Source organism: Sciurus vulgaris (genome assembly GCF_902686455.1).
Source record: "Sciurus vulgaris genome assembly, chromosome: 8".
In the NCBI taxonomy this organism is placed as follows: domain Eukaryota; kingdom Metazoa; phylum Chordata; class Mammalia; order Rodentia; family Sciuridae; genus Sciurus; species Sciurus vulgaris.
In genome coordinates this window covers 35,894,153-35,921,092 of record NC_136468.1, presented here as the reverse complement: position 1 = coordinate 35,921,092, position 26,940 = coordinate 35,894,153, and the positions used below count along the sequence as shown (strand labels likewise).

Sequence of the window (26,940 nt, the reverse complement as noted above, 5' to 3'; positions counted from 1 at the left end):
CCTTTCTTAGAACAGTAATTCTATTTTTTTTAGTTGAAGTCTTTTTTAGTGGTTTACCTAGAGTTTGCAATATATACTCACAAATAACCAAAGTTCATTTTCAAATAATACTATATCATTTCATGGGTAGTGCAAGTACCTTATAATAACAAAATTTTCCCAGCTTCTTCCCTAAATATAGTGTTCTTGTTATATTTTATTTTACTTATATATGCATATAAAAAGATATGCATATATAATGTATATGATCAAATACATTGTTGTTACAATTATTCTGAGTAAACTGATTTTCATTAGATGTACCAGGAATAAGAAAAATCAAAATTCTCATTTTGCTTTCACTTATATATTTAGATATTCTTTTTTTCTTTAGGTAGATAAAAGTTTCTGACCTTTATGTAGATCTGAGTTTCATTTTTCTATTCTCTGAAGATCTTCTTTTGACATTTCTTGCAAGACAGGTCTACTGAGGAACACATTCCCTCAATTTTTGTCTGACAAAAATTATCTTTATCACTTCTGAAGGATACTTTCACAGGGTAAATTCTTGTTTCTAGAATTCTAGTTTGACCTGTTCTTTCTCTCAACATTTTAAATGTTTCACTTCACTCATTTCTTGATTGCATAGATTCTGGGAAGTGAGGTATAATTTTTATCTTTGTTTCTTAAAAAATAAAACTTGTTTCCTCTAGCTTCTTTTAAGAGCTTTAATTTCTTTTTGCTTTTTTATATTTTGATTATGGTATACCTCGTTATAGGTCTTTTTGGATTTTGTTTATTTATTGGTTTGTTTTTGACATTATTCTGCTTGGTTTCTTTGAGCTGTAGTATGGCATCTGACACAAATTTGGGGAAAATTCTCAGTCATTATGGTTTCAAATAATGGTTTCCCCTCCCTTCCTCCCTTTCTTCCCAGCCCCACCCCTTTCTTTCTTCTCCTTCTGCTATTCCAATTATACAGATATTACACTATTTTGTAGTTGTCTTACAGTTCTGGGGTATTCTGTTCTTTTTGTTTGTGTGTGTTTGTCTCTTTGTTGCAGTGTTGGGGGTTGAAGGCAGGGTCTCTAGCATTGTAGACAAGTGCACTACTATTGGACTACATTCTCAGCCTTCTGTTCTGGGAGATTTTTATTCTCAGCCATGTCCATCATGACTGAACTCATCAAAGGAATTCTTCCTTTTTGTTCCAGAATTTTTCTTTCAATCTCTAAAATTTATCGCAGTCGGTCTTAGGAGTTCCACTTTTTTGTTTATATTATTCATCTGTTTTTGCAGGTTATCTATTTTTTCCATTAAAAATCTCATCTTATTAGTCAGAGTTGTTTTAAGTTCCCAGTCTGTTAATTCCAGTGTCCCTGTCGTATCTGACTTTGGTTCTGATGCTTGCTCTGTGTCTTCAAATTACTGTTTTTTATTAGTTTATTTAGCTTTTCAATATGTCTTGTAATTTTTTGTCAAAAAGTGAACATGATGTACTAGATAAAAGGAATGATGGTAAATAGGCCTTTAGTAATGTAGTGGTGAGGTGTTGGGGGAGGGTAGCCTCTTAGAGTCCTACAACTAAGTCTCAGGCTTCTATTGAACCTGTGTCCTTGAGCTGTGGACTTCACTTAGCTTTTCCCACCGCACTTAGGTGGGACGGGATGGCAAGAGTGGGTTAGAGTTAAGTATTCCCTTACTTTAGGTCAGTTAGGCTCTGAAAAAAAAAAATTCTAACAGGATTGACTTAGTAAGATAGTTTTTCTTAAGTAGAGGCCTTATTAAGAACAGAATTCCCTAGTCTATCTCAAAATGGTTACCTTTGTTCTCCCCTTGCTTGAAACATAAGGAAATATTTCTTTGATCCCCACTGTGGGAACATGGTAGAATTTCTGGAGATAAAATTCATGCAAGTTTAGAGCTTCCTGATGACTGGGCCCCCTTAGAATTGCTTTGCCTTCAGCCTCACCCACACTGTCTCCCGTAAGTTGTCAGAGTTTAGGCTTTCTTACCCTGGGGTGCTGGTTCCTCAGGTTTCTGCTTGGTGACTTCTGTCTGATCAGTTGTGATTCTCTTTATCTGCTTGTTAATCTCTCCAGTTTTTAGAGGATAGTGGTTCTCACTGTGACCTTACATCTCTGGCAGATTCAAGAAAAGTTGTTGATTTTCCACTTTGCTCAGCTCTTCTCTTGTTTGGATGGAGTGACCACTTCCAAGCTCTGCACATGTCAGACTGGAATCTGGAGGTCCTTTATTATTATTTTTTATCCTTTTATCAAGCACATTGTCTAGTTTAATAAATCTTGAATGAATGAATGAATGAATGAATGACTTATTCCTACTTTAAAGTCATCTGAGAATAGGAATTGATTCTTAAAATGGCTTTATATCTTAAAGATGTCATTTCTATTGCCTTGCCCTTAAGAGTTTGTGACAGCATCTTACAAACTGTAACAGAGTATATTTCTTAAATATGCAATTTTGGGTATCCCAAAATACTTCAAACTCAGTTGTGAGCTAATTACTCTTCTTTGGAAAAGAAGCAATTGAAAATTCAAAGTTTAAATGGACATCTCCTTTAATTTTTAATGAATTTCAATGTTTGTGGGTATATGTGGGTAATAGATGAAAAACTCAATATTTTGCGCAGTGAATTATTCAATCTTCACATTAAAATACTCTGTCCATAGGAAATGGTTTAGGAAAAAGGTGTCCTAGCCCTTTATTTGCTCTTAATCAAAGTCTTTAGTTCACAGAAATTATGCTTTAAAAGTTTTTATTTTCAATGCATGAGGAACATAACACCTTCTTTATAGCTGTTACTTTAAAAATATTTTTTCTTTCCAACCTCAAATAGCTTTTTCTTAAATTTTTTTTGATTATTTTTGCCTTAATTTTAATAACCAGATTATCTTCCCCCAAATAGAGTACCTCTTCCTTTCTTCTTTTCCTTTTTATCCTGAAAATGTAGGCTAAAGTTTTAATTTGGAGTCAGTTCCCTCATGATAAACCTAGGCTTAATTCTTCAGATGGCATATTATAGATATCATTGTACTGGAAAGTCTAGTAATTAAAGAAATATTTAATAGTTCTTTAAGTTCTATTTTTTGGGTGATTACTGATGCTTTCTCTATTTGTACTCCCTTCAAAATACTTCAGTATCCAAAGTGATTCAGAAGAAGAGCAAGGGTCCAGATAAGATTAGCATCAGTATCTAAATGCCTGTTTGATTTCCTAAACACATATCCCATTTCTGTCTTGGAAAAAATTGATGTGTAATAGATATTCAATAATTTGAATAACATATAAGTTTTATTAATAGAAATGAATATAGGAACATATAAAATCTTCAATTATATATGGTGCAGTGCTTGCCTAGATGCCAGAGGCCCCTGAATCTAAATTTCACTTGACTTGATGTCTTGATTTCTGGAGACCACAAGGAAATTTAAAATAATTACAATACACTTCCATCTGTTGTAGTGTTAAAATTGCAAGTAAGACCCTGTAAAGGAATATACTGAGACTGTTCTATGCGTGGAACAATGCAATCACAACTGGCACCAAACTGAACAGTGTTTAACTCTCCACATAGTAGTTTGATATATCTTCATCCAATTCTTAGGAGGCACATTGAAATTACTAGAAAACACTGACTTGGAATTAGGATATGCCTTAGAAGCTTATTTGTGGGAAGTACTCTTACAAATCCTGGAAAAGAATTGTTATGTGCCAATTATATAAACAAGAAAACTTAGGTACAAACCAATGAGATTCCTTGCTGTTGAAAAACTTGTCAGACATAATACATTGCAGTTCAGTGATAGGAGGAAACCTGAGCAATAGTTAAAAGCTTTAAAGCTAAAAAATATTTATAAATTGACTTAATCTAGTTGTAAAACAGAATTTACTTTTGAAGGAAAGGCAACATGGTCATTTATTTTATGCATCAGGACCCTGACTGATAACAGGGATTTAGACCTCAGGGTACTTTTTACCCCATATTCTTGGTATGAACTTAGAGCAAATTACTGTCACCTATTGAACCTCCCTTTGTTCTCTTACCTTCTGTCTCACATGCAGTGTGCATATTCATATTACCTATACAAAGCTCTACTACTGTGTTTGAAAAATCATGACAAAGGTGGGCTTGTTCAGAAATATGCATATGAAATTCTACAAGGTTTGGAATTAAGGTTCCATCTGGCTATTGATGAAAATTAAGTAAATCCATTTATTTGTAAGATCAACTAGATATGTATGTTTATTCATCTACTCATGTCCTTCCATCTGACTGTCCCTCAGTCAATTCAAATAGGTATTTCGTTGAAAACTTTATGTAAGCCAACCACAACGTCAGATGCCAAGAATGGAAAACAAGATAGACACACTACCCTTGTTGAACTTTATAGTTTTGGTATGAACATAAGCAACAACTGAGAAAAAATAATTACCAGTTGTACTTAATACTGTGACGAAACACAACAGGGAGTTGTGAATAACATTGATTTGATTTGGTTTTCTCAGTTGTCTCAGAGAAAAACAGTTGTGAAAGTTCTGGTTTAGAGCTCTTATTGATGGATAGGAAGACCATCATTACTGTTATTATTGCTTACCAGCTTATCCCAAAGGTCTAGTTTCGTATCAAGTTTCTATAAATATTCCATAAGTTATTGTTATCATGGGTGGTTATAAACTCTAAAACATTTATGGTGGTCCCACATACTAGTTCTGGTTTACCAACTAGTTACTGGCCTATGATGAAATAAGTATAGACATTCAGAGTAAGCTTTTAGAAGTTCATTTTTATTATATGTTTTTAAAGTGCTAATTTGCAGTGAATTGGGAATTAAAAAAAAATCCTTCATTACAGATCATATGAAAAATACTATTCTAGAAGATCATTTGCTAAGTTCTATTGTAAAGAGGCCAAATGATTAAAAAAACAAAAAGGAAAAGAGAAGGAAGTGAATTAAATTCCCTCACTAATCACTAAATGTCATACAGTTTATTCTCTAGTCAGCTAGTGACTGAAGGAACATTCCATCCCAACCCAACCCACTTCTTCAAGAGCTGGGATTTGAGCTGACATTTGAATACACAGTTGGGGTATTCCATGGGTCTCCTGCCACACTTGTCTCCCTCCAAGATGTATGACATCCTTAATTCCATGCTACGCTCTTCCAGACTAGATAACAAGAATAACTTTTTTATTTTTTACTTTTCCTTAATGTCCTTTTTGCTCCCTGAATTTGATTTGATGACTTTTCAAGTGCTTATCCAATCCTGGATTCACCCAGCCTTCTTTGGGAATATATAGCTCCCTGAACATATTCTTGTTTATTGTCAGGCCTGAACTTGACACTCACTTACTTTATTAGAGATAGTATCTGAATATTAGACCTATTTCGTGTTAATTAATTTTAAAGTTTATATCCATGTTTGGAACTAGATCAGGTGTATGTCTCTGCTTCTGACTCAAGCTCATCCTTAGAAATGATGTGCATTAAGACACTGACTTTTCTTTTCCTTAATGTTGAATGTTCATTTTCAATCTTTTTGTTGTTAGTAAAGGTCAGTGACCATCAGGTGTCAAATTCCTTGTGATAGCACTATTTCTGCATTCTATTCTAGAGTTATTTTTCCCTCCATCAATTGATCAGAATTGGGAGTGTTCAAAAGGGTTAAGTGAGTAAGTGAAAATCTTCCCCTGATGGCAGGAGAAACAATTCCACTGGTTTTTATTGAAGTACAATCCTGAATTGCATTTACGGTGTGGTTTCTGTATGTCATGAGAGTAATTCCATCACTTTTACCCCATAGGTGGGTCTCCTGGGAAGAACTGGATCAGGGAAAAGCACATTGTTATCAGCTTTTTTGAGACTGCTGAACACTGAAGGAGAAATCCAAATTGATGGTGTATCTTGGGACTCAATATCTTTGCAACAGTGGAGGAAAGCCTTTGGAGTGATACCGCAGGTGAGCACAAAGATGTAGCCAGAAAGAAAGCAACTAAGGACACTTTTGTCACTATTTGATGCTCGCACTCAAGAAATTCAAATTTGTCTGCCAAATACATTTGTTATTTATTACCGTCTCTTTTTTCCTACAATGCCAGAAAAAAAAAATCATAGGAAAAAAAATATCTCTAGAAGTTTGGAATTCTTTATAACATGTAGTTATTAAAATGTCCATAGTTTTTGATAGCATTTGTCAGAAGATGTACTCTACAGCAAAAGCCCGGGGCTTTTGCTTTTATCAGCTTTTTATTTTTTCCCCCCTGCTTCAGTGGTCTGAGTTCCAAGTTGGCAGTCACAGCAGGTTGAGAATTGCTTTGTCAGACATGAAAGATGCTCCTGAAAACAGCAAACACTTGGAAGGTGGTAGAATTGAAAGCAGAAAATGTGTTGGTTGCTTTTTGTTCTTTGGATAGGAAGAACCATGTCAGATTAATCTGTAACTTTTTCCCCCCTCTTAAAATGTCACTCTTTGATTTGGGTCAAAAGAACTTCTGGCCTCATTGGCTTAGTACTATTTTATCTGTGTTATTGTACAAGTGCAATTCTTATATATGAGAGAAATAGCAACATTTTCAGTTTGAAATGATCTAAACGAAAAACCAAGAAATATCTTTACTGGGCCCCAAACTGAAAGGCATTTGGTATATTTGCTTTCATCTCTTTGGGTATTCATTGTTTTAATAACTTTTGTCCCTTAGTACTAGTGGGCTCTGATTCATTCCTCTAGTATTCTAACATCTCTCAATTTTTAATACAAAATTAAAATTCCGGGAGTGTCTCCAGGTCTATTGACTCAAATCTAAACCGAGAAAAAAGCTTGTATGTCTTGATAGATTACTTTTGGGGGACATTTGCTCCCTTAAACTAATGAGGCACTAAATATCAAAACTGCTAAACTGATGCTTTTAATTCATTTGTTTGGACTTTGCCATGTTGCCAAAAGCTTAATCCTGGCTGGAGTTTTGAAAACAGTCTTGTTTTCTCAAAAAGAAAAAGCAGATTTTTGGATGGTCTAAAGATAAAGAAAAACTGGAAATACAAGTATCCCAAGGTGATAGCATTAGGCATAATAAAAATGCTGAAGAACATGGAATAGAATCTGGTTGTTAGAGAAGTGTTGTTATACAGTTAACTAGGTCTTCTGGTTCCATTTTTAACTAACAATAATAAAACTTTTGGGTTTCTTGTTTTTGTTCACACAAAGCTGTCCATTAGAGTCAGCCAAGCTCCAAAAGTCAATTTCAGTCTCACTGGGGATTTATATGCCATGCAGTAGACACTTTTGTATTCTTAAATGTTCTACTTAGGAAACTAAATATGCAAGACCTGGAGGAACCTAATGGGCCAGAGTTATGAAAATTGTATATCTTGCCTTTCTGATAAAGGAAATCTTTCAAGCTTTCCTTTGTTTCATTTTTCCTCTTCCATGGCTTTAAGCTTTATTATACACTAAGGAAAAAATGCTTTTAGAGATTCCTTCTGAGATACTTGATGATAATGACATAGATACTTTTCACATATGTATTTATGACCCTGATTTCTGGAACTAACTCAGTATCACAAGCATATCTGTCGACAGAATGTACAACTTCTTTCATGCTGACAGTTTTTGACTATTATGTGCTAAGGAAAGGGGTCAAATTCATATGCTAACTAAGAGATGTTTTTATTTTCATAATTTTTTTGAAAAGTTCAAATTAAGGAATTTTTCCTTCCCTAGAGTTTAATCTTTAGAAAGAAAAGAAGGAATTTAATATCCAAGGAGAGATCATTTTGTTTGCTTTTTCATCATCCTATCTCCCAAACCCTGCAAAGGCATCATTCTGAAGATCTCTGTGACCTATCAGAGATTGCTAGGTTAATTTGACACTGGTCTACAGAGACATGAAATAGGAACTTTGAACAAGAAACTTCCCCTCTGTCTCATAGTGATCCTGAAACTTTTCCTGTGGAACAACAGGATACCAATAGTTTTGTCAAGCCTTTGTAGTTTTTTTTGTTTGTTTGTTTGTTTGTTTGTTTTGTTTTTGTTTTTAATTCTTCTATTCTACAACTAGAAAGCAATCTCAGAGAACACTCCAGCCTGGAAAACAGGCTATTGTATATATTTGGAGGTGAAGCCTCTTTAATTTGTTCTATTATGACTGTGAGCATAATGTGAGGTCATGAAGAGAAGGCAACAAGGTTTACAGTCAAGGCTTAGGCAGTTCAAAACACCAAGGATTAAAATTGTTCATTAGCCGTGGACTTATTAAACACCTAGTTAATTAAAAAAGGCAATTAATTTTCAAATTTATATTTAAAGCTTTAGGTTTAAGTTTGAAAGACTGCAAGCTATTCTAAGTGAATGTCTTGACCTATCCTTGCCATAAACTGTATGATCCAAAAATAATCCATTCCTACACATGACTCCTATCACAGAATTGGGATATCCTTTGTTCTAGGGGATGCCAGGAGGGCTAAAATATGTCTACAGATATGAAGGATGAAAATGGGGATGTGGTCACTCTTATTCTATTTAATAATCATTAACAATTGATCCTTTAATTGTTAAACCCCTTCTATATAAAATTAAAAGTACTGTAGATTTTATAGCTATCTAAAATGTATAGGTTATGTTTGTCATTCATCTGTCACAGTAAGGCCCAAATCTGACCTGTAAGTTTTAATGAGAAGTGCAAAGTTACATTCATTGTCATATTTCAGATCAAAGGAAGAAATATTATGACCAAAATGATAAATCAAATACAGATCATTAGGTATAGTCTTGGCGAAGGTATGGGCTCATCAGGGGTGCTGTGGATAATTCTGCCAGAAAGCCCAGTTCCCATGCCTCCTGTTACTCTTGCACCACGTCAGTGTATCCTTCTTTTCTCCACCCGTACTGTTAGGCTTTCCTCATCTTGTTCCTTGCATCTCTCCATTATACGTGGCACATAAACCAAACTTCTTAAACTAACATTCAGACTGTGTGAATTTGGGATTTTTGACTCCAACTCAAAATACTCCACTCACATTCTAGTCCCAGATGGAATCTAGGGCCTTCCTTATAAATCTCTCCTCAAACTTCTGAAGTGTCTAATGCTACAATCATCTGTGTATTGTTTAATACATACTTATTATTATAAATACATTGCAGACATGCTAGTTAAAGAGGCAACATTTAAACAAAACTATCAAAAAAGGAAGCAGGCTAACAAAAAGAATACAATGGAAATACTAAATGAGACATTTTTTTCTTACTACTTTTTCTTTTCCAAGGCTCTTAAAACAATAGCTTGCCCAATAGGAATTCCACATCCATTGTTTTGTGCTGCATCACTAAATTCTTGATCTCTTTCACGAGGGGTTATGGTTCTATTGGTATTGAGTTTTAATTCATATAATCTTAGGTAAGTAATTTCTCTGTGCCTTAGATTCCTTTCTGTAAAATGAGTATAATGCTAGTAACAGCATCATTGAGGTTTTTTAGGTATTGAATAAGTTGATACTTTTAAAGTTCTCAGCCTCCTCCCTGGCTATTGTGAGTACAATACACAGTGTTCCAGTACTCCTTGTTATTATGCTTTTTATAGTTCCTTGAGGACAAAGTATCATGTCTCCTTTTTCTTTGTATCACATTAGGGGTATATTCTGTGGGGATGAATGAAGTGTGGATAGTTTCACAAAGAAAGTAATAATGAAAATGAGTCCTATAGGTTTGTAGGTTTTAGGAAGGTTGAGTGCTTGGAATTTCAGGCAGGGAGATTATGAACAAGCACAAATATGGGAATTAGAAAAAGTCAGGGGTGGGCAGAGAATCAGAGGTTATATGTGAGGGGTAGTAGGAGAAAAAAGAAAGACTTGGTAAGTCCTGACATGGTCCACAAGGCGTGGACTCACTCTTCTGGAGTGAAAGGGTGGTAGAACATTAACGGGTGGTGGACAGACTTTGGGGGAAGGAATGAGAAGCATGGAGACTCCAAAACTGTCCAACTCTGATGTGATGAGCATCTGAACTAAACGTGAGGACAGTGGGGTGAGGTGCCAAATTCAAGGGAGAAGAGGAAAATAACTGTTGAAGATAAAAGGGCAGCACAATCGCTATTTTGGAGCCTCAAAGTTTGAAATTTTTGATACTGTTTTCAATCAGGAAAACATTTTGAATACTATCTCTGAAAAAGTATATACTAACAAGTTATGGGATTAAAAAAGCTGTCAAACACTAAAAACTTTACAAGAAATAATTTAAACATTTACATGTGAGCATTTACATATAAATATATGGCATGCACTTTTCTATTATAAAATTAATCTGTACTTGTTATAAACCTTTAATAGTTCTGACTGAGAAATATATTATTCATCTTATTCTAGGTGTTCTTGAAAGCAAAATTCTGCTTGTTTTTGCATATTTTTCAACATTCTCTAATGCAACTGTGGATCTTGATTAATTACATTAGATAGATTTTTTTTTATGGTACTGATTCAGAATATCAGAAAATGTTGCAAACATTGTCAAAACATGACCACTGTGATACTTGCAAGCATTTGGGCCAGTCTAAACAGAACTACACATGATCTGTCTGTCTCCTCTTCTCTTCTCTTCTCTTCTCTTCTCTTCTCTTCTCTTCTCTTCTCTTCTCTTCTCTTCTCTTCTCTCTACTCTTCTCTTCTCTTCTCTTCTCTTCTCTCTTTCCATATATGTATTTCCCCTTTGGACCAAAATTAATAGCACTATATGTTTCAGGATAGAGAGCCATTCCTCCTACTTATTTAATTTGTATTACATTCAGTCATCACAGAAGCAAAATTGCTTTTTTGTTTTCATTTGACATCCAGTGCTAGAGCTTAATGCCTGTTCTGAGAACTCCATGTAGGCTCAGCTGTTTCCTGAGTGGAGGGGTTAAGGAGAGAGCTCAAGGGAAGAGATTAGCCATGTGGTGAACAATGGAGATCTCTTTATTCTTCCCTGATTCTCAAGAATTGCTCTTTATATCATACATGACATTAAATAAATATCAAATATTTGCACACCCTAACTTTCTTATTAGTGAATAGTTTCTTAAAAGAGAGATAGAGAATCATTGTGATTGATAGTTTCAGGTACTTTTTTAAAAAAAAAAAAAAAAACCTGTGCAGTTGGCCAAACCATGTAACGTCTCAGGCCCTGGCTGTTTCATTTGTAAACCAGTGGAAAAGGACTCAGGTGACCTCCAAAGACCTTTCAGCAGCAGAGAAGAATTTGTGGAAAGTTCACTCCATTTAGAAAACAGAACTAAGACACCCACTGGCACCCCTGGAAGTTTGAGAGTGCCAGATCCTATTTGTAATAGAGGAATGGAATGTCTGATTGATTGTATGAAATTGAATTCTAACTGAACCAGTTTGTTCAGTTGGATTTTCTTTAAAATTAAAGGAATACTCAGTTCATTGCCTTATGCTAGACAATAAACTATAAACAAAAAACCTATAGAATTTCTGAATGGTAACAAATCTACCACACTTAAAACTTTTGGATGTTTGTTCCAACAAACAGCTGTCTTTCTTCATAATTGCAAATATCTATCCATTTTAAATAAAATTAATTCATATGTATTATGAATTAATACTTATGTAATATATGTGTTATGTATAACATTTGCTAAATAGTTCATATAAATTATTAGGCTATTATGAATAAAAGTTAGATAAACCATTTATTAAATAATTATAAAGAACCAGCAAAGTTTTAATGAGTTGTCAGTATTATTCTTTAAAAGACTATAATACTTGTAAGCATTTAGGTCACATTTTAATAAACCCTCTCCACAACCTTCTGAGGAAAAGCAAAACAGCTGGTAGAAGTTACTTTTCAAAATGGAAGAAAAATAACATTTATGTTGAAGTTGAACTCTGACTTTGATGTTTTTATATTTTTACTTCTTATCTTCACATTCACCCACTCATTCATTCCAGCAACATTTATTGCACTATATATTATGATAGGGAAGCGATTAGTCATGTGGTGAACAATGGTGATCTCTATTCTTTCCTGAGTCTCAAGAATTAATACAGGATGTAGAGGGTACACAATGAAGTTATAATCTAATAGGAGCAATGGATATTAAAAACAAGTTGCCCACAGTTGCATTTATAATCTTAATATTTTGAAAGGGTTTATTCAGTTTTGAAGCAAGAAAGGCGTCCTAAGGAAATTAAATTAAATTTGAAATACAAAGAATGTAGTTGTCCCTGGGTCAAATGTAGAAGATGAAATTCCTAAGCAAGGAAAATGAAATATATGAAGAAGCTAAGGAATTGAAAGAATGCCAAAGAGTCTGGAGTGAAAAAAGGAAAGGGAGTAGAGAAGGGTATAGATGAACCAGAGGAAGAAGAGGCTAAATCATATAAGGTCTTGTAGGCCATCTTTAGGACAGTACATTATGCCCTGAGTACAATGAAAAGTCATTTTTTAAAGGATTAATGAAATGATCCAGCTTATACTTTTAGTGTCTTGCTTTGGTTGCCAAGTGAGAAAGAATTGAATGGAAAGTAAGAGCATAGTAGAAGAAATCATTTAGGAAGCTCTCTCAGTGGTTGGGAGAGAGATACTGATGGCCTAAACCATTCAGTAGCAGTAGAAGTTGAGAAATCCATTGATTTGACAAATAATTTTGGAAAAAAAATCATAGGACTGATGATTAATTTCATTTGGGAAGATCAGGAGAGAGAAAAGTCATGGTTGAGTCTCAAGTTCCTGGATTGAGGAAATGAAGGTGTTGAATACGGAGATGGGAAGCACAGAGGTGGAGTCGATTTCAGAAGAAAGGTGGTACTTCCCATTTTAGAAAACAAAAAAATGAGAAAGGCAGGATCCCTGTTTGCATCCAAACCTTGCATTGCTGTGGCACTTCTGCAAGCACAAGGCTTTCAATAACTGTCTGCTTTGAAGCTATAACACCTTTGGCCTCTGTCCACAGTCTTCCAAGATAATGGCATTATTCTATCTGGCCAAAGTAAATATTTCTGTTGTGTGCTTCCTTTGAATGTAAAAGCCTCCTCCAAAGTTATGAAAATGCTGTAGCCCATTTGAAGCTCTTCAACTCAGGCCCTGCATAGGAAGAAGAAGCTAACCCCAGAGCAACTAAGTCTCTGGCTACAGGGATGAATAACTGTGTTTAAATAAAACTATGCTCCCAAGCCCTGATGAGCTCTTCATGCACTCCTGTCTATCTTTTAATCTTTGCTGGCTTCAAATTGAGTTGGGGATGGGGGACTGGCCCAGAAAGAACCTGAGACATTTTGCTGTGGTGTCAAGGAGCACAGATTTGGAGACAAACACACGTGCCTGGTTTTGAATTCCAGTTCCTATTATCTAGTTGCTCAGTGACCCCAATCAAGTCACTGAACTTAATTTCCAAGCTGCTATTTCTTTATATGCAGTAATAGGATTTATCTCATTAGGTTGGTATGAAGATAGAATGAGATAACACATGTAATGAACCTGCCCATGGCATGGCACATGGTAAGCCTCTCTGTGGTGGAGATCACTTTTCTGAAGCATTTGATATGTTGTCTGATACTTGGTTGGCCCACACCTTCTCAATGAGTCAAGGACATTTTGAAATCAAGAACTGCAATATAAAAAGAAATATATTAAAAATAGTAAATGGCAGAATTTTATTGGCAAGCTTTTGAACTTTAGTTAATAAATAGACCCAACTGGTTAAATAATGAATTGATTCAAATTCTCAGGACCACTTCTTGTTTAGTTCTCATTAGTTTGTCAGAATTTTCCAATAATGTCCTTTGTCTGTTCTCTTTAGCTCATTTGGACATTACTGTCATGTACTTAGAAGCATAGAGTTGGATGCACAGATAGATCCACCATATATCTATGATCCTGTGAATCATACATTCATCTCATGTCTGCCTCTGTAGAGCTATGTCAGTGTCCCTCAGGAAGGTGATTTTAATACAGGTCAAGAAATATCTATAGTAAGACTTCTGGTTGCCCTCTCTAGAGAATTCCTGAGACATTTGGCAATAACATTGTTCTTTAATCCATAAATTATGCCCCTGAAGATTAGGTCTCCGATATGATCCTCCTTGAACTTGATAACTTTGGGGAGAATATACTCTTTCTACCTGAGAGGTACAGGCACTGTAATCTGGAACCAGCTTGCCTTGTGTGGTTCCTTACAGATTACATGGATACTGAGCAGTCTGTCTTAGACTAAAGCAATTTGTGAAACTGAGACTCTGAGAAATTTAGTTCTTAATTCCCTTTAGTAAGTGTCATCAACCAAAGGCAAAAGAAAAAGAAAAGAAAAAAATTATTCAAGACATTAACATAAAATTATTTTCTCAGCTGAATTATATATACAAAGGGCTAAATATTATTGTTTATGTTGTTACATGAGCATTTATTACATGAGCATTTCCTAGTGAAACAGTGATTTTCTTTTAAGACATTATTTAAGCAAACTCAAATAGACAGTGATGTGGCAAGTTGAATGTCACAAGGAGAAAGCTGTGTAGCACTCCTTGCAGGCAATTAGACTCATTTCTCATCTCACCTCCATCAATCTCATCTGCCTTCCTTCTGTGACACACATGCAGTTTATCAGATATTTGATTTCCACTCTTTCATCACTGATTTCTAATTGTGGCCCTCTCCTGTCTGGTGGTGAAAATAGAGATGTGTCCTGATTTGTAGACCACATGTGCAAGTGTGTTTGAATAAATGCCTGTAAGTTAAACCATTTTCAAAATCCCTTAGGAAGCTAGGGTTATCAAAGAAATCCAAGGAAAATACATTAACAGACTAGGAATGTACTCTGACAAGTTAATTATAGCTCATAAACTTAATGTTTTTGAACTTCAAAATTTCATGTTGTATTTGCTTATAATAAGGAATATTGCTGGAAATAAAAAAATTTTTAAGTTTCCACAACTTAAAATCATCTCAATTTCCTTATTATAAGGACATTGGAACATTAGAGAAATGTTCACAAGATGCTTCAAATATTGCCTTAATTTTCCTTTAAAAATTGGTACAGAGCAAGCATAATAAAATATTAAAATTTAAGAAAACCAAATGATAAGTACATGGATGTTTGGTACATTGCTGTAAGATTTTTTTTTTCTGTGATGCATTTCACATTAAAATAAGGAAAAGGTGATATTTAGGTTATTCATGCTTTCTTCCTCTTTATTGTTATAGAAAGTATTTATCTTTTCTGGAACATTTAGAAAAAACTTGGATCCCTATGAACTATGGAGTGATCAAGAAATATGGAAAGTTGCAGATGAGGTAAGGATGCTAATTCAAATAATTTTGGGGAAAGTGGTAGTTCATATACATACAAAAATGGTTGTCACAGCTGAGATAATTTTATGTAGTTACCTTTGTGTGTTTGTGTGGTGCACACATACATACAACTTTAACAGGAGTACCCTGATCTTCCTGGAGCACTCTATACTTTAGATTAACCCCTTTCAGAGGACTCAGGCCCTGTCTCAGTACATTTAAGCTAATAAAATGCCATAGACTGTATAGTTTATATACAACAGAAATTAATTTCTCACATTTCTGGAGGCCAGAAAATCCAAGATCAAGGTACCAGCAGTTTCAGTGCTGCTAAGAAATTGCTTCCTGATTCATAGATGGTGGCTTCTTTCTGTGTAGTAGAATAGGTGAACGATCTCTCTGGGAGCTCTTTTACAATAGCTCTAATCCGTTCTCAAGAGCACTGTCCTAATGACCTAAGCATCTCTCAAAGGTCTCACCTCCTACTGTCATGACGGTGGAGGTTAGGGTTTTGACATATAATATTTTCAAAGTACAAAAACATTTAGATCTAGAGTTAACCTCCTTGTTTCCCCAAATGCATGTTACTGTCTTATACAAAATGCATTTATCTCATCTCAATAACCCCAAATGTCTTAACTCATTCTAGCATCAACTTAAAAATCTAAAACTAGAAGTCTCATCTAAATATCATCTAAAAGAGAGACGGTGAGACTTAAGATATGATTCGTCCTTAAGTTAGTTGTTTTCTGCCTGTAAACCTTGAAATCGCATCTTTTTGTGTGCTTCCAGAATAAAATAATGGAACAGATATATGATAGACATTCCCATTCCAAAAGGGAGAGTTAGGAAAGAAGGGAATAACAGGTCCCAAGCAAAATAATCTTCTTTGGTTAATGTTGTGTCCTGTAGGCCTACAAGGTAGGTGTCACACATTTCAGACACACTAGTGTGGAGACTCTACCCCCATGGCATTGAATGCCTCACTCCTGTTGTGACTCTGTGCCTAAATCCTGCACTTGTGACTCCCTCAGGCTAGAATCTAGCTGCCATATGATTCTAGCCTGAGGGAATCACAGGTGCCACTTTATAGGAAGGATGACCTTTCCTCCATTATCTAATACCCTGTGTCTCATTTCTGTTTGAGAAATCATCCAAATGGCCTCTACCATTCAGATATCTACTCATATTTTATTCATGGACACCTAATTATTCTTTAGTTTTCTCTACATATTTCCCCTTTCCCTCACCAGTATAACCTCCAGTGGTCCATCTGCAACCATGTGAACTTTCTCTCGCATGCACCTCAAACCTCTTCCAGCCTCTACCCACTTCCAAAGCTGCCTCCACATTTTTAATATTTCTTGAAGCATTACTCCTCTCCCAGGACCAATTTTATGTCTTAGTCTGTTGGAGCCTCTAAACAAAATAACATACTGATATTTATTTTTCAGAGTTTTGAAATCTGAGATAACAACAGATTTATTTTTCATAGTTTTGAAGTCTGAGAAGTCCCAAATTAAGGCCCAGGCAGATTCAATATCTGTGAGGTCCCGCTCCCTCATAGATGGCTAGGTTTTCGCTATGTCCTTACATGGGAGAAGGAGTAAGCTAGCTCTCTAGGGCCTCTTTTATAAGAGCACAAATCCAAATCATGGATTGAGGGTAGTGTCTTCATGACCTAGTCACCTCCCAAAGGCCTCATCTTTTAATACCATCAGTTTGGGGGTTAGGATTTTAACATATATATTTTGAAGGGACACAAACATTCAGTCTATAGCGGGCCCCATAGGTAACATTACTTTTACCTTTTTCCATAATAATTTGCTTCGGAGACATGATCTAGGAAACACCCAAGCACTTACCTTGCACTGGAATTCCCCCCCCATCACCTCTCCACACCTTCTCATGTACCCCCTATAGTCTGAAACCCTCACAGTACAAGGAGGAGGCTTTAGTTTGACCTGATATACTTCCCTGGGAAGTTTAGGTTTATCACAGAAGGTGATGCGCATTCTAGAGTTCTTGAGAATGACTGAAATCTTCTCTGAAAATCAGCAGGAATCTTCTGCTTTCAGAGGACATAGTAATGAGCACTTCCAGGCAAAATGCCTCGACTTAGATGAGGCTTCTGCCATCCCTTTATGTCATGAGGATGCCATATAGGAAATACATCAATTAAAAAGGAATCAGAATTCCTAAATAGCACTTTGTAGTCAACAGATGACTGATTATGATTGGAAGATTTATACAGATGAGTTGGTGGGTGGGGAGAACTAGTTAAATTCCTGATTTCTTTAACAGAATACCCTATCTATAAACTGATAATTTCTTGAAAGAAATATAGGCATTATGTTAAAGAGAAATAGAATATAAACTGCTCTCTTTTGTTAAACTTGAGGTTTAATTCCCAAGATCTAAATGGTGGTGAATAGAATCATGAGATCCAAGATTGTTGAGACTCAAAGGTCTTCTTAGAGAACAACTTCATTATACTATTTCCTGTACTTTTGGTCCTTGTCACCCGATTTCTGTTTATCCTAAATGTTCTTCCCTTTTCTGCCTCCCTTCAAAGTAGACCTTGCCAGGAGCTTTGAAATGCCTGTGAGTGCTAAACACTTACCCGTTGAGTGCCCAACCTTAACATGCCCCTAATAAAATGCACTTAGATTAACCATTTTCATTATCGAAGTTTCCTTATTACCCAACAAATGCAGGGATTTTAAAGAAAACATTAACTAAATTGCAAGTGACACATTTTAAGATCTTTGATGTGACTTCAGAGATTGAACTATAGGAACACAGTGTGGTGGGAGAGAACTTGGGAAGTAAGACATTAGACTATAAAATCTGCAAGTAATGCCAAGAAACAATAAAGTTTACAGGGAAGCAGAATCATAAACTAATCTAAAATTTTAGAAGACATGGTTAAAACTTTAAGTACCCCTATAATACAAATATTTACATTTCTAGATTTTTATGTGATTGGTTCATATTTGGATGTATCTTTTTGCTGATATTCTTTTTAAAAATAATTTACTGTTCATAAGCAAAAATGATGAGACTATCCTAACCTTAATACCATATGCTTTGAGTAGTAGTGATACATTTTTGTTCAAGAAGCCCAAAGGCAGCAAACAAGCAGTAACCCAGAGAATCAGAAAAAGGGATTTGGGTTTAAAGGTTATAAGGCCCAAGTTCTAGTCCTATATGGTTGATCACATGATATACAAACAGGAACATTTTTGGGTGTGTTAAACCAGAAACTGAACAAGACCCTGGAACCTGGTTTGTTCTCCACAGTGCAACTCCATCCACTTTGCAACCCTGGTGAACTTTCTAAACTCCATATCTGATTACTTTTTTCTTTCCTTCATATGTGTGGCTCCTTATTGTCTGCAGGACAAAGTCTATACTGTTTAAAGTGGCTTACGGGGACCTTCTTGTTATGGTCTTTGCCTCTCTCATTTCCAGTGAGCCCTGCTTCCCATGATTCACCTATCCTGAATTTCTCTGGATTCTTTAAAGCACTGAGTGCTCTATTCTCCAGGGACTTTTTTTACATGCTGGGAACCCACCTACACCTGGGAAACCCACCCAGCCTTTCCTGGCCTCTTTCTACTCCTCATTCAGGACTCTCCTTACACATCCCTTCTAGGAATTTCCCTGATGCTCCAGGTCCGAGAGAGGAGCCTTTCCTAAGTGTATCCTATACCTCCACACCTCTCGTAGCACTCCTCATACCAGATAGAGATTTACCTTGCATCCTGTCTGTGCCCCGCACCCTACAATGGTGCCATAAGTTCCCCGAGGTCAGATGTTGCGTCCTGTTCACTGTGGTGTTGCTGGTACCAAGTGTAGTGTTGGACAAATGGATAGTGTTCGATGAATATTGATTAATTGAATGAATGAATGTATAAAGAATTCTTCCATTTCACATGTAATATGTCATGAAAACACCTTTGTGATTGATATGCAGCTAGTATTGTCATCCATATTTTAGTGATGAGTATACTGAGCCTTGAGAAATTTCAGGGCCTTGCTGGTAGATGCAGGACCAGAGCCTGCAGCCTTGACTTCTGGGTCCCAGGTTGCTTCTCATGTCAGCGTCAGCATTATTTGTAATGTAAATACGGTGGCTGTTAGCTTTAGAAAGAAGACCTTTTTTTTTTTCCTTGTAATTTTTTGCTTTTTAGATTACTTATAAAAGTTTTCATCTTTACACACTGATAGTCTGGTAAGTCATTTTAGAAGAAAGCTAGCAAAAATAGTGGCCTTTTCAGTGAAAAATTTGTCCAAGGAGGCCTGCAGAGTTAGGAACAAAAGAAGTATCAAAAGGAGTTGAGAGTGTTTATTTTTATAATTGTCCACTAATGGACCCTTCAGTTAAATTTCAGTTCATGTTTCTGATTTTTTTTAATGTTCCTGACACAAGACCAAATTCTTGCTCCATAATAACATTCCAGAGTACACCAATAGCAAAAGCAAACATTTTGAATAAAATGCCTGGTCCTTTGTAGACTGTTAAACATTTTTTGATATTTCACAAAATACTGCTTAATTAATAGGAGTTTGGGAAGTACATGTGATTTATTAGTTCAGCAGCACAAACTTGGAAAATTCTTTTGTTCTAAGGTTCCTTATATCCACAAACTCTTGATGTGTTTATTTATTTATTTATTTGTTTATATTAAAAACTATGTTGAGTGGAATGAAAATAATTAAAAAATCTAGATTCCAATAATTTTGAATCCACCTTAGTTTTGGCAGAATTAAGATAGAATTTATGTTTATTTTTAACCATTTGAAAAATTATTTGTGGTGATAGTATTAAAAAGATGATATAGGGGTAGAGGTTTGTGTATACATGCATTATAAATATGTGAATGTGTGTGTGAGAGTGATTCTGCTGTTAAATATCACTACATTAATAATCTATATAATAATTTCCATTTCAATCTTATTATTCTTTCCCCATATTGTTCTTTGCCCATAATTGTTGAACAGTCATTTCACACTTATTATTTTTCTCCTCATCTGAACCATGTGTTCCTTCAAAGTAGGGCCTCGTTTTGTTGGTCTTTGAATTACCAGATCTGTCATAGTACCTCAAATTTAATAAACTCTTATTAAGAGTCTATTGAAGGAATACAAGATGAAGTAGTCATTTATATTCAGATGATCAGTAAGCAAATTCAAGTCATTATTATCAGCACATATAGTTGACAACAATACTTTGTATCTTTTCAAAACAATCACCAGTTCACTTTGTTTCTTGTTTTCTCTCCGAAGTTAGTGTCACTAACTTATGTTGACCTTTCCCTGGTAACTATGATTCTAGAAGACTTTTCCTATAGTTCATAGTGAACAAAATAGTGAAATAGGAATGTTTCAGAATACCTAGATTGGCCAGTCTTCCCTGTCATTCATTTTTAAAATTCTGCTCTCTAAATGTTGACAGTGATATATAGTTAAGTATTATTTACTTGTAGTAAAGAACACACTTTGATCAGCTTTTACCAGAGGAAAGTGCAAAGCATAGCATATTAAAATAACTTTTCTTGTGTGACTGTAGGAAAGTAGTGTATGTCTATGTGAATCTAGAGAGACTACTCCATGTTTATTTTATTCATCTTAGATACTTGCATCCCAAAGTAGTTTTATGTTACAGTCTGCAAAATACATCAGAATAATCCTCTTTGTCTAATTAACATGTTTACACAATTGCCTACCATCTCAGAAACCCCTTTCAAACTTTGATGAATTCTCACAAATTGAGATTGTCTTAATGAGAAACTACTCAGGGAAAGAAGTATCACCAGCAGAATATATCATGAGCACACAAGTTGCTGAATAAACAGCCATGTGGGTCATTTCTGATTTCATCTCTGGAAACATGGAATTCTTTCTTAAGACCCTTATATCTTTTTGCCTGTCTTATAGTAGGCATCAATATATCTTGCCTCCTTATACCAAATTCCAGATTCCTCAAGGGTAGGAGACAATCCTCAGGGTATCGTAGGTTCTTATCTTCAGCAGTACTTGGCAATGAAGAAACATTTGATGTATATTTATTCAAAAAAGTATTGGTTTATTACTAGGTGAGTTAAAGGCTCTAGTGAGTTAGAATATAAGGGTTGTGTTAGGGCCAATGACTTTTCTTATATTAAAGGGAAAAAAATCCCGCTTGGAAGAACAAATGAGGTGTAAAAACCCATCCAATCAATAATTTTTGTCTTAATTTGATAGGATGGGTTTCTGTACCTCATTTGTTCTTCCAAATTTTTTTTTTTTTTTTGCTTTCCAATTTAAAAGGAAATAAGTCATTGGCACTAAACAACTCTTATATTCTACCCCACTAGAGACTTTAAATCTCCTGGTAAAAAACCAATATTTTAAATCCAAATTTTTTTCTTGAAGTTTTTATGAATTAAAGAGATGAGTAGTAATTTTCCATAAGTAATTTAAAAAATCTCCCCAGTTGATTCTTTCATGGTATCTTTTATTCTCCTTTATTGCAGAATGGAAATGGAAGGTGGCACCCGCATCATGTCATACATTCTACCCTATATGGTGTCTTTTTTTCTCTACGTAGGAATAGCTATGTAGGGATGTTATGATAGAGTCAATAACTGCTTTCTGTATACACCATCTTTCCCGCATGTGTTCAATTGTGTTGTAATTAGAATATACAATTTTATATGCCCTGAGCCTTGGAGGAGCCATCTGCCATTTATTATTTCCTCAGTGCATGTTGCAGTACCTGGATCTTAAGTAGGTACTCACTGAATGAATGAGGTACCAGGCTCAAACAAGTCCTCCTCTGATTCTTCATTGCTGCCAAGATTATAAGTAGACTCAAACGCAAACTCAAATAGTGTGAGTCGGGGTGGGGTTGATATGAAATTGAAGCTTTCGAACTCTCATGTGTATTTTTAGATTTTCAACCTCTTGGGAGATTTTAGCCCTGTGGTGCCTCAAGTACCCTGTCTAAACAGTGTTTTCTTTCTTTCTTTCCTCAGGTTGGACTCAGATCTGTGATAGAGCAGTTTCCGGGGAAGCTCGACTTTGTCCTTGTAGATGGGGGTTATGTGCTAAGCCATGGCCACAAGCAGTTGATGTGCTTGGCCAGATCTGTTCTCAGTAAGGCCAAGATCTTACTGCTTGATGAACCCAGTGCTCATTTGGATCCCATGTGAGTTTTAGAAACCCTGATCCTTAATAACACAGTAGGAATAGAATCATTGAGACCTACTTCAGATGGATACAAATTCCTGTTAGGTTATTATGTCTGCAAGTGGGGAACTCCCCCCAAAATTAAATAATTGCCCAATGGAAAAGTCACTATTTGGTGTCAGCACAAATGCTTATTTCCTTGATATGAACCCTGGGTTCTCTTCTGAATGTGATTTGGAATTTCATACAAACACTTCCATTTTGTCAACACAGATTAAATATTTAGTGACATAGGCCTACTCTGATCCATGTGATTTTTTCCTTTATTCCATTTATACCATAAATATTTTAATGCACAAAATAAAGAACTGCTGGTGATTCTAATAGTGAAAAATCATTAATTTATGAAATTTTATACAAAATATTTGTCCTATTTACTTATGGATACTTTAAACATCTACCCCATAGTAAACTAAAACTAAAAGGAGAATCTCAAGTTCAAAGCCAGCCTCAACAATTTAGTGAGGCCCTAAGCAACTTAGTGAACTCCTGTCCCAAAGAAAAAAATAATAAAAAGGGCTGGGATGTGGTGCAGTGGTACCAAAAAAAAAAAAAAAAAAAAAAAAAAAAAGTGATTTAAAGAAGTAAATTGATTGAATAATAGGCATGCTATCAAAGATAAAGTCACCTTTTTCATATTCTGTGAAGCTATATGTGGTATTTTCTTTCTTTTCTAGAACATACCAAATAATTCGAAGAACTCTCAAACAAGCATTTGCTGATTGCACAGTAATCCTCTGTGAACACAGAATAGAAGCAATGTTGGAATGTCAGCGATTTTTGGTGAGTCTTTACACATTTACTTAAGATCTCATTTCTCTTGTAATTCTTGATAACAATCTTGCATGTGATACTGCACATTGCAACAGTGTACAAGTTCTTACTTAAAACATGTGTCAAAATCTCCATCAAAATAGCTGCACAAGTTTTTCACTTTGAATTGAGATATGAATTGAGGTTGAATTCAGTAATCCTAAAATAGTGGCATGTGACCAAGTTACATTAATAAATCTGATACTATGCTTTTTGAGGCCTTGAGACCAAGTCATAAAAAACACTCTACCATTAAAAAATAAAGTTTTTCTGATTCTTTCAATAACAATATCCGTTGGATAGGATGGGGACAGGCCTCGTTGTCTTATAATCTGATTTATGATTTTAATGTGGTAGTTCAGAGGCTTATTTCTCTAATCATTATTTAAAGCTCAGGTTAGTGCCTCTCTCAACCCCCTTCTCAATGTGCTTTCAAAACTGTCACAGATGCCGTCAAGTGTTGTTTACAAATTCCCTCTGGTTTAGTCACAAGGAAGTTCTGAGGATAATATATCATGTCATTCCTGTTAAGGTTTTTGAGCCCTCAGGAGGTAAATGTTTTCCTTACTGACGGATTTTTATTATCATTATTATTACAAAGCTCGAGAATGACAATGTAAGGAGCAGACACCCTCTTTCCCTGCCATAGACAAGTTCAGGCTGGGTTAGGCCCTCTCTTCTCTGGCCTTGAGTTTACTTTACCTTAACATGCAACAGCAGCATATTCAACTCAGGCAAATCCTGACCAATTTGGAATTGTTAGGCTTCAGGTCCACTGTTGAAGAAGTTCAGTATTTTATAGTGCTGTGGATGTAAAGAATCTATGATAAATCTTTCTTATTTTCAAAGCACTCTCCATTCCTCTAAAGTTTTTTGAAGAAGTGCATCACTCAGTTCTATACTAATTTTAAAAAAATTCCAACTTCTACATAGAAAATTACAGTTAATTTCACAGATGGTAGGAGCTCCTTAAAGCAAGAAAATGTAATAATTAAATGACATACCTGATTGTTCAAGATGCCAGGCTCTGGACACTGTGTTTTCTTTCAGCTTTTATTTTCCTTTGAGCCTTTGCCAGTTTCTGTCCCTGCTCTGGTGTGACCGGACTTCTGTTTGAGATCTCACTAATGGCCACTTCTCTAGGTCATAGAAGAGAACAAAGTACGGCAGTATGATTCCATCCAGAAGCTCCTGAGCGAGAAGAGCCTCTTCCGACAAGCGATCAGCTCCTCTGACAGGGTGAAGCTCTTCCCCCACCGCAACTCCAGCAAGCACAAGTCTCGGTCCCAGATTGCTTCTCTGAAGGAGGAGACGGAAGAAGAGGTCCAAGAAACAAGGCTCTAGAGAGCAATGAAAAATGATGATGGCATTGGACATCCACTCATGGAACTGGAGCAGAAATCAGCTGCTTTGGCCTCAGAAAGCAAGGATGATAATTATTATTATATTTTTTAATAAAACATTTTGGCAAGAAGACTTAAGGACATTCATATAGGTCTGGATAAATGGCTCCCTACAGTGGTCAAATTGTGTGAAAGGTACTCCAAATTCTTAAAGATATACCACTTGGATTTTGCAAGACAGGATTTCCTGAAAATACTTGGCCTTTTGGTAATAGTTGGAATGGCAGCTAAATGTCAACCAACCTAGTTGTTCACCTTATCATTTAGTGAAACTGGTTAATTTGTATTAACACAGAACTGAAATCATACTTCTTAGAGATATGATTAAGTAATGATAACTGGACATTTTAGTGAATTATATAATTTATATCCCTTTTTCTCTCCTCTCTCCAAGATATTTAGACACACAATTATATTGTCTGCTAAGCATTCTAGCTGTCTCATTTCCAAACTGCAGGAGTCCCAAGATAGCCCATTAAATTATGTTCCATTCAACATCCAATGATTGGTTGAGAAAGAAACTTCCAGATCCTGGAAATCAGGGTTAGTACCATCTAGATCTACCAAATATTTAAATATTTCTGAGAATCAGAATAGATAAGGACTGTTGCAGTCCCAGGTCAGGGATGAGATGGCTCCCTTGATGTGGAAATTGACATTCCTTTCCTGCCCCCAGAGAATACTGAGCTCTTAAGACCTCTGACCTGGAGGATGGCTAGAAATTGGTGCAGGAAATTGGTGCAAACCGGTGCAGGAAAACCCTGCTTACCATGGAAGCTCCAGGTACAGAGCTCATAGGCAGAGAGGCCATGGGCTCTATGGGTGGATGCACATGAAATCCAAACCTCTAGATGTAGTGTGTTTCAAGGCTAGCTGTGTGTGTTTCATACTGCCTGCAGAGTGGGAGAGAAAATGGGAGACATCCCGAAGAAGAATCAATCATGAAATAGTTTTATATGCTTCTATTTTATAATTTTGTGATGGAAATGAAATTTTCTGTAGGAAATATTTATTTTAATAATGTTTCAAACTCATATATAGCAATGCTGTATTTTAAGAATGATTATATTATGAATTATATTTGTATAAAAGAATTTTTATATTTGAAATGTTAACTTTTTATGGCACCAGGTATTTTTATGATATATTAACACTGAGATGGGGGGACCTAGGGTGATGTGGACCAGGGGCCCATGAATCACTTTTGTGGTGTAGAGAGAAACACATGGGCTGATGCAGCTGTTGCACACATCTCTGTGATTCTCCACCCACACATAGGTACCTTCTGATATAGTCCTGATGCAGATGGTACCAGAAGTCTGATTGTTTTTACCAAGGGCACACCAACTTCCCAACTTCAAACTAACCCTCAAGGAGATTGGAATATTTATTACTGTAAGAAAATATCTATTGTCAATAAAATGCTTATATTTGTGTGAAACTTATCTGCTTTCAGATGTGTTTATTAATCACATCTCTTCAAACTCTTACTCCAGTCTCTTCATGGAACATAATACTTGAGTCTTTCTTTTAGATAGAGTTACCTATATATATTTTATATATTTTATTTTTATATATTTTTATTAATATATATTTTAGATAAGCTTACAGAATCTCATACAGATTAGCATGCAAATTATGAAGTTGTCTTTTTAAATTGTGGTATTTACCATTTTAATCATTTTAAAGTACAGTTCAGCAACATTTTGTGAAATCATATTGTTGTGCATTTATCACCATCATACATCCACAGAATATTTTTTGACTTGAAAAACTGAAAATCCTGACAATAAAAAATCCATTAGACAATAGCTCAACCTTCCACCTAACCCTGGAAACCATGATTCTGCTATCTACATCTGTGATTTTGACTACTCTAGAGGTGTGAACATACATTAGGTCTATTGCATTTGTCTTATTTCAATTAGCATAATGTCTTCAAGGATCATCCATATTATTTCAAATGTCAGAACTTTTTCTTCCTTTTCAAAGCTGAATAATATTCATTATATACACCATATTTGTATAATATATGTATCATATTTTGCTTATCAATTCTGCATAGATGGAAACAGGATACTTCTACCTTTTGGACATGGTGAATAATACTTCTGTGAACATGGTGTATGAGTATCTATCTCTTCACGTCCCTACTTTAATGACTATGACATGATTGAGGCTACTTTTGTTTTACAATGGAAGCTTCTAGAAA

At 35.4% G+C, this 26,940-nt stretch overlaps 1 protein-coding gene across 3 annotated transcripts in view; it reads left to right on the top strand.

Annotated features, from left to right (window-relative positions):
• The window catches only part of CFTR (CF transmembrane conductance regulator), a 159,662-nt gene extending 133,499 nt beyond the window's left edge, over nt 1-26,163 (top strand). For all 3 annotated transcript variants that reach the window (XM_079150515.1, XM_079150517.1, XM_079150516.1), the window contains exons 23-27: nt 5,806-5,961; nt 15,190-15,279; nt 22,299-22,471; nt 23,190-23,295; nt 24,469-26,163. In XM_079150515.1, the coding sequence (XP_079006641.1) occupies nt 5,806-5,961; nt 15,190-15,279; nt 22,299-22,471; nt 23,190-23,295; nt 24,469-24,669 (726 nt within the window). In that variant the 3' untranslated portion in view covers nt 24,670-26,163. The remainder of the gene's footprint in view (nt 1-5,805; nt 5,962-15,189; nt 15,280-22,298; nt 22,472-23,189; nt 23,296-24,468) is intronic.
• The last annotated feature ends 777 nt before the right edge of the window (nt 26,164-26,940 follow it).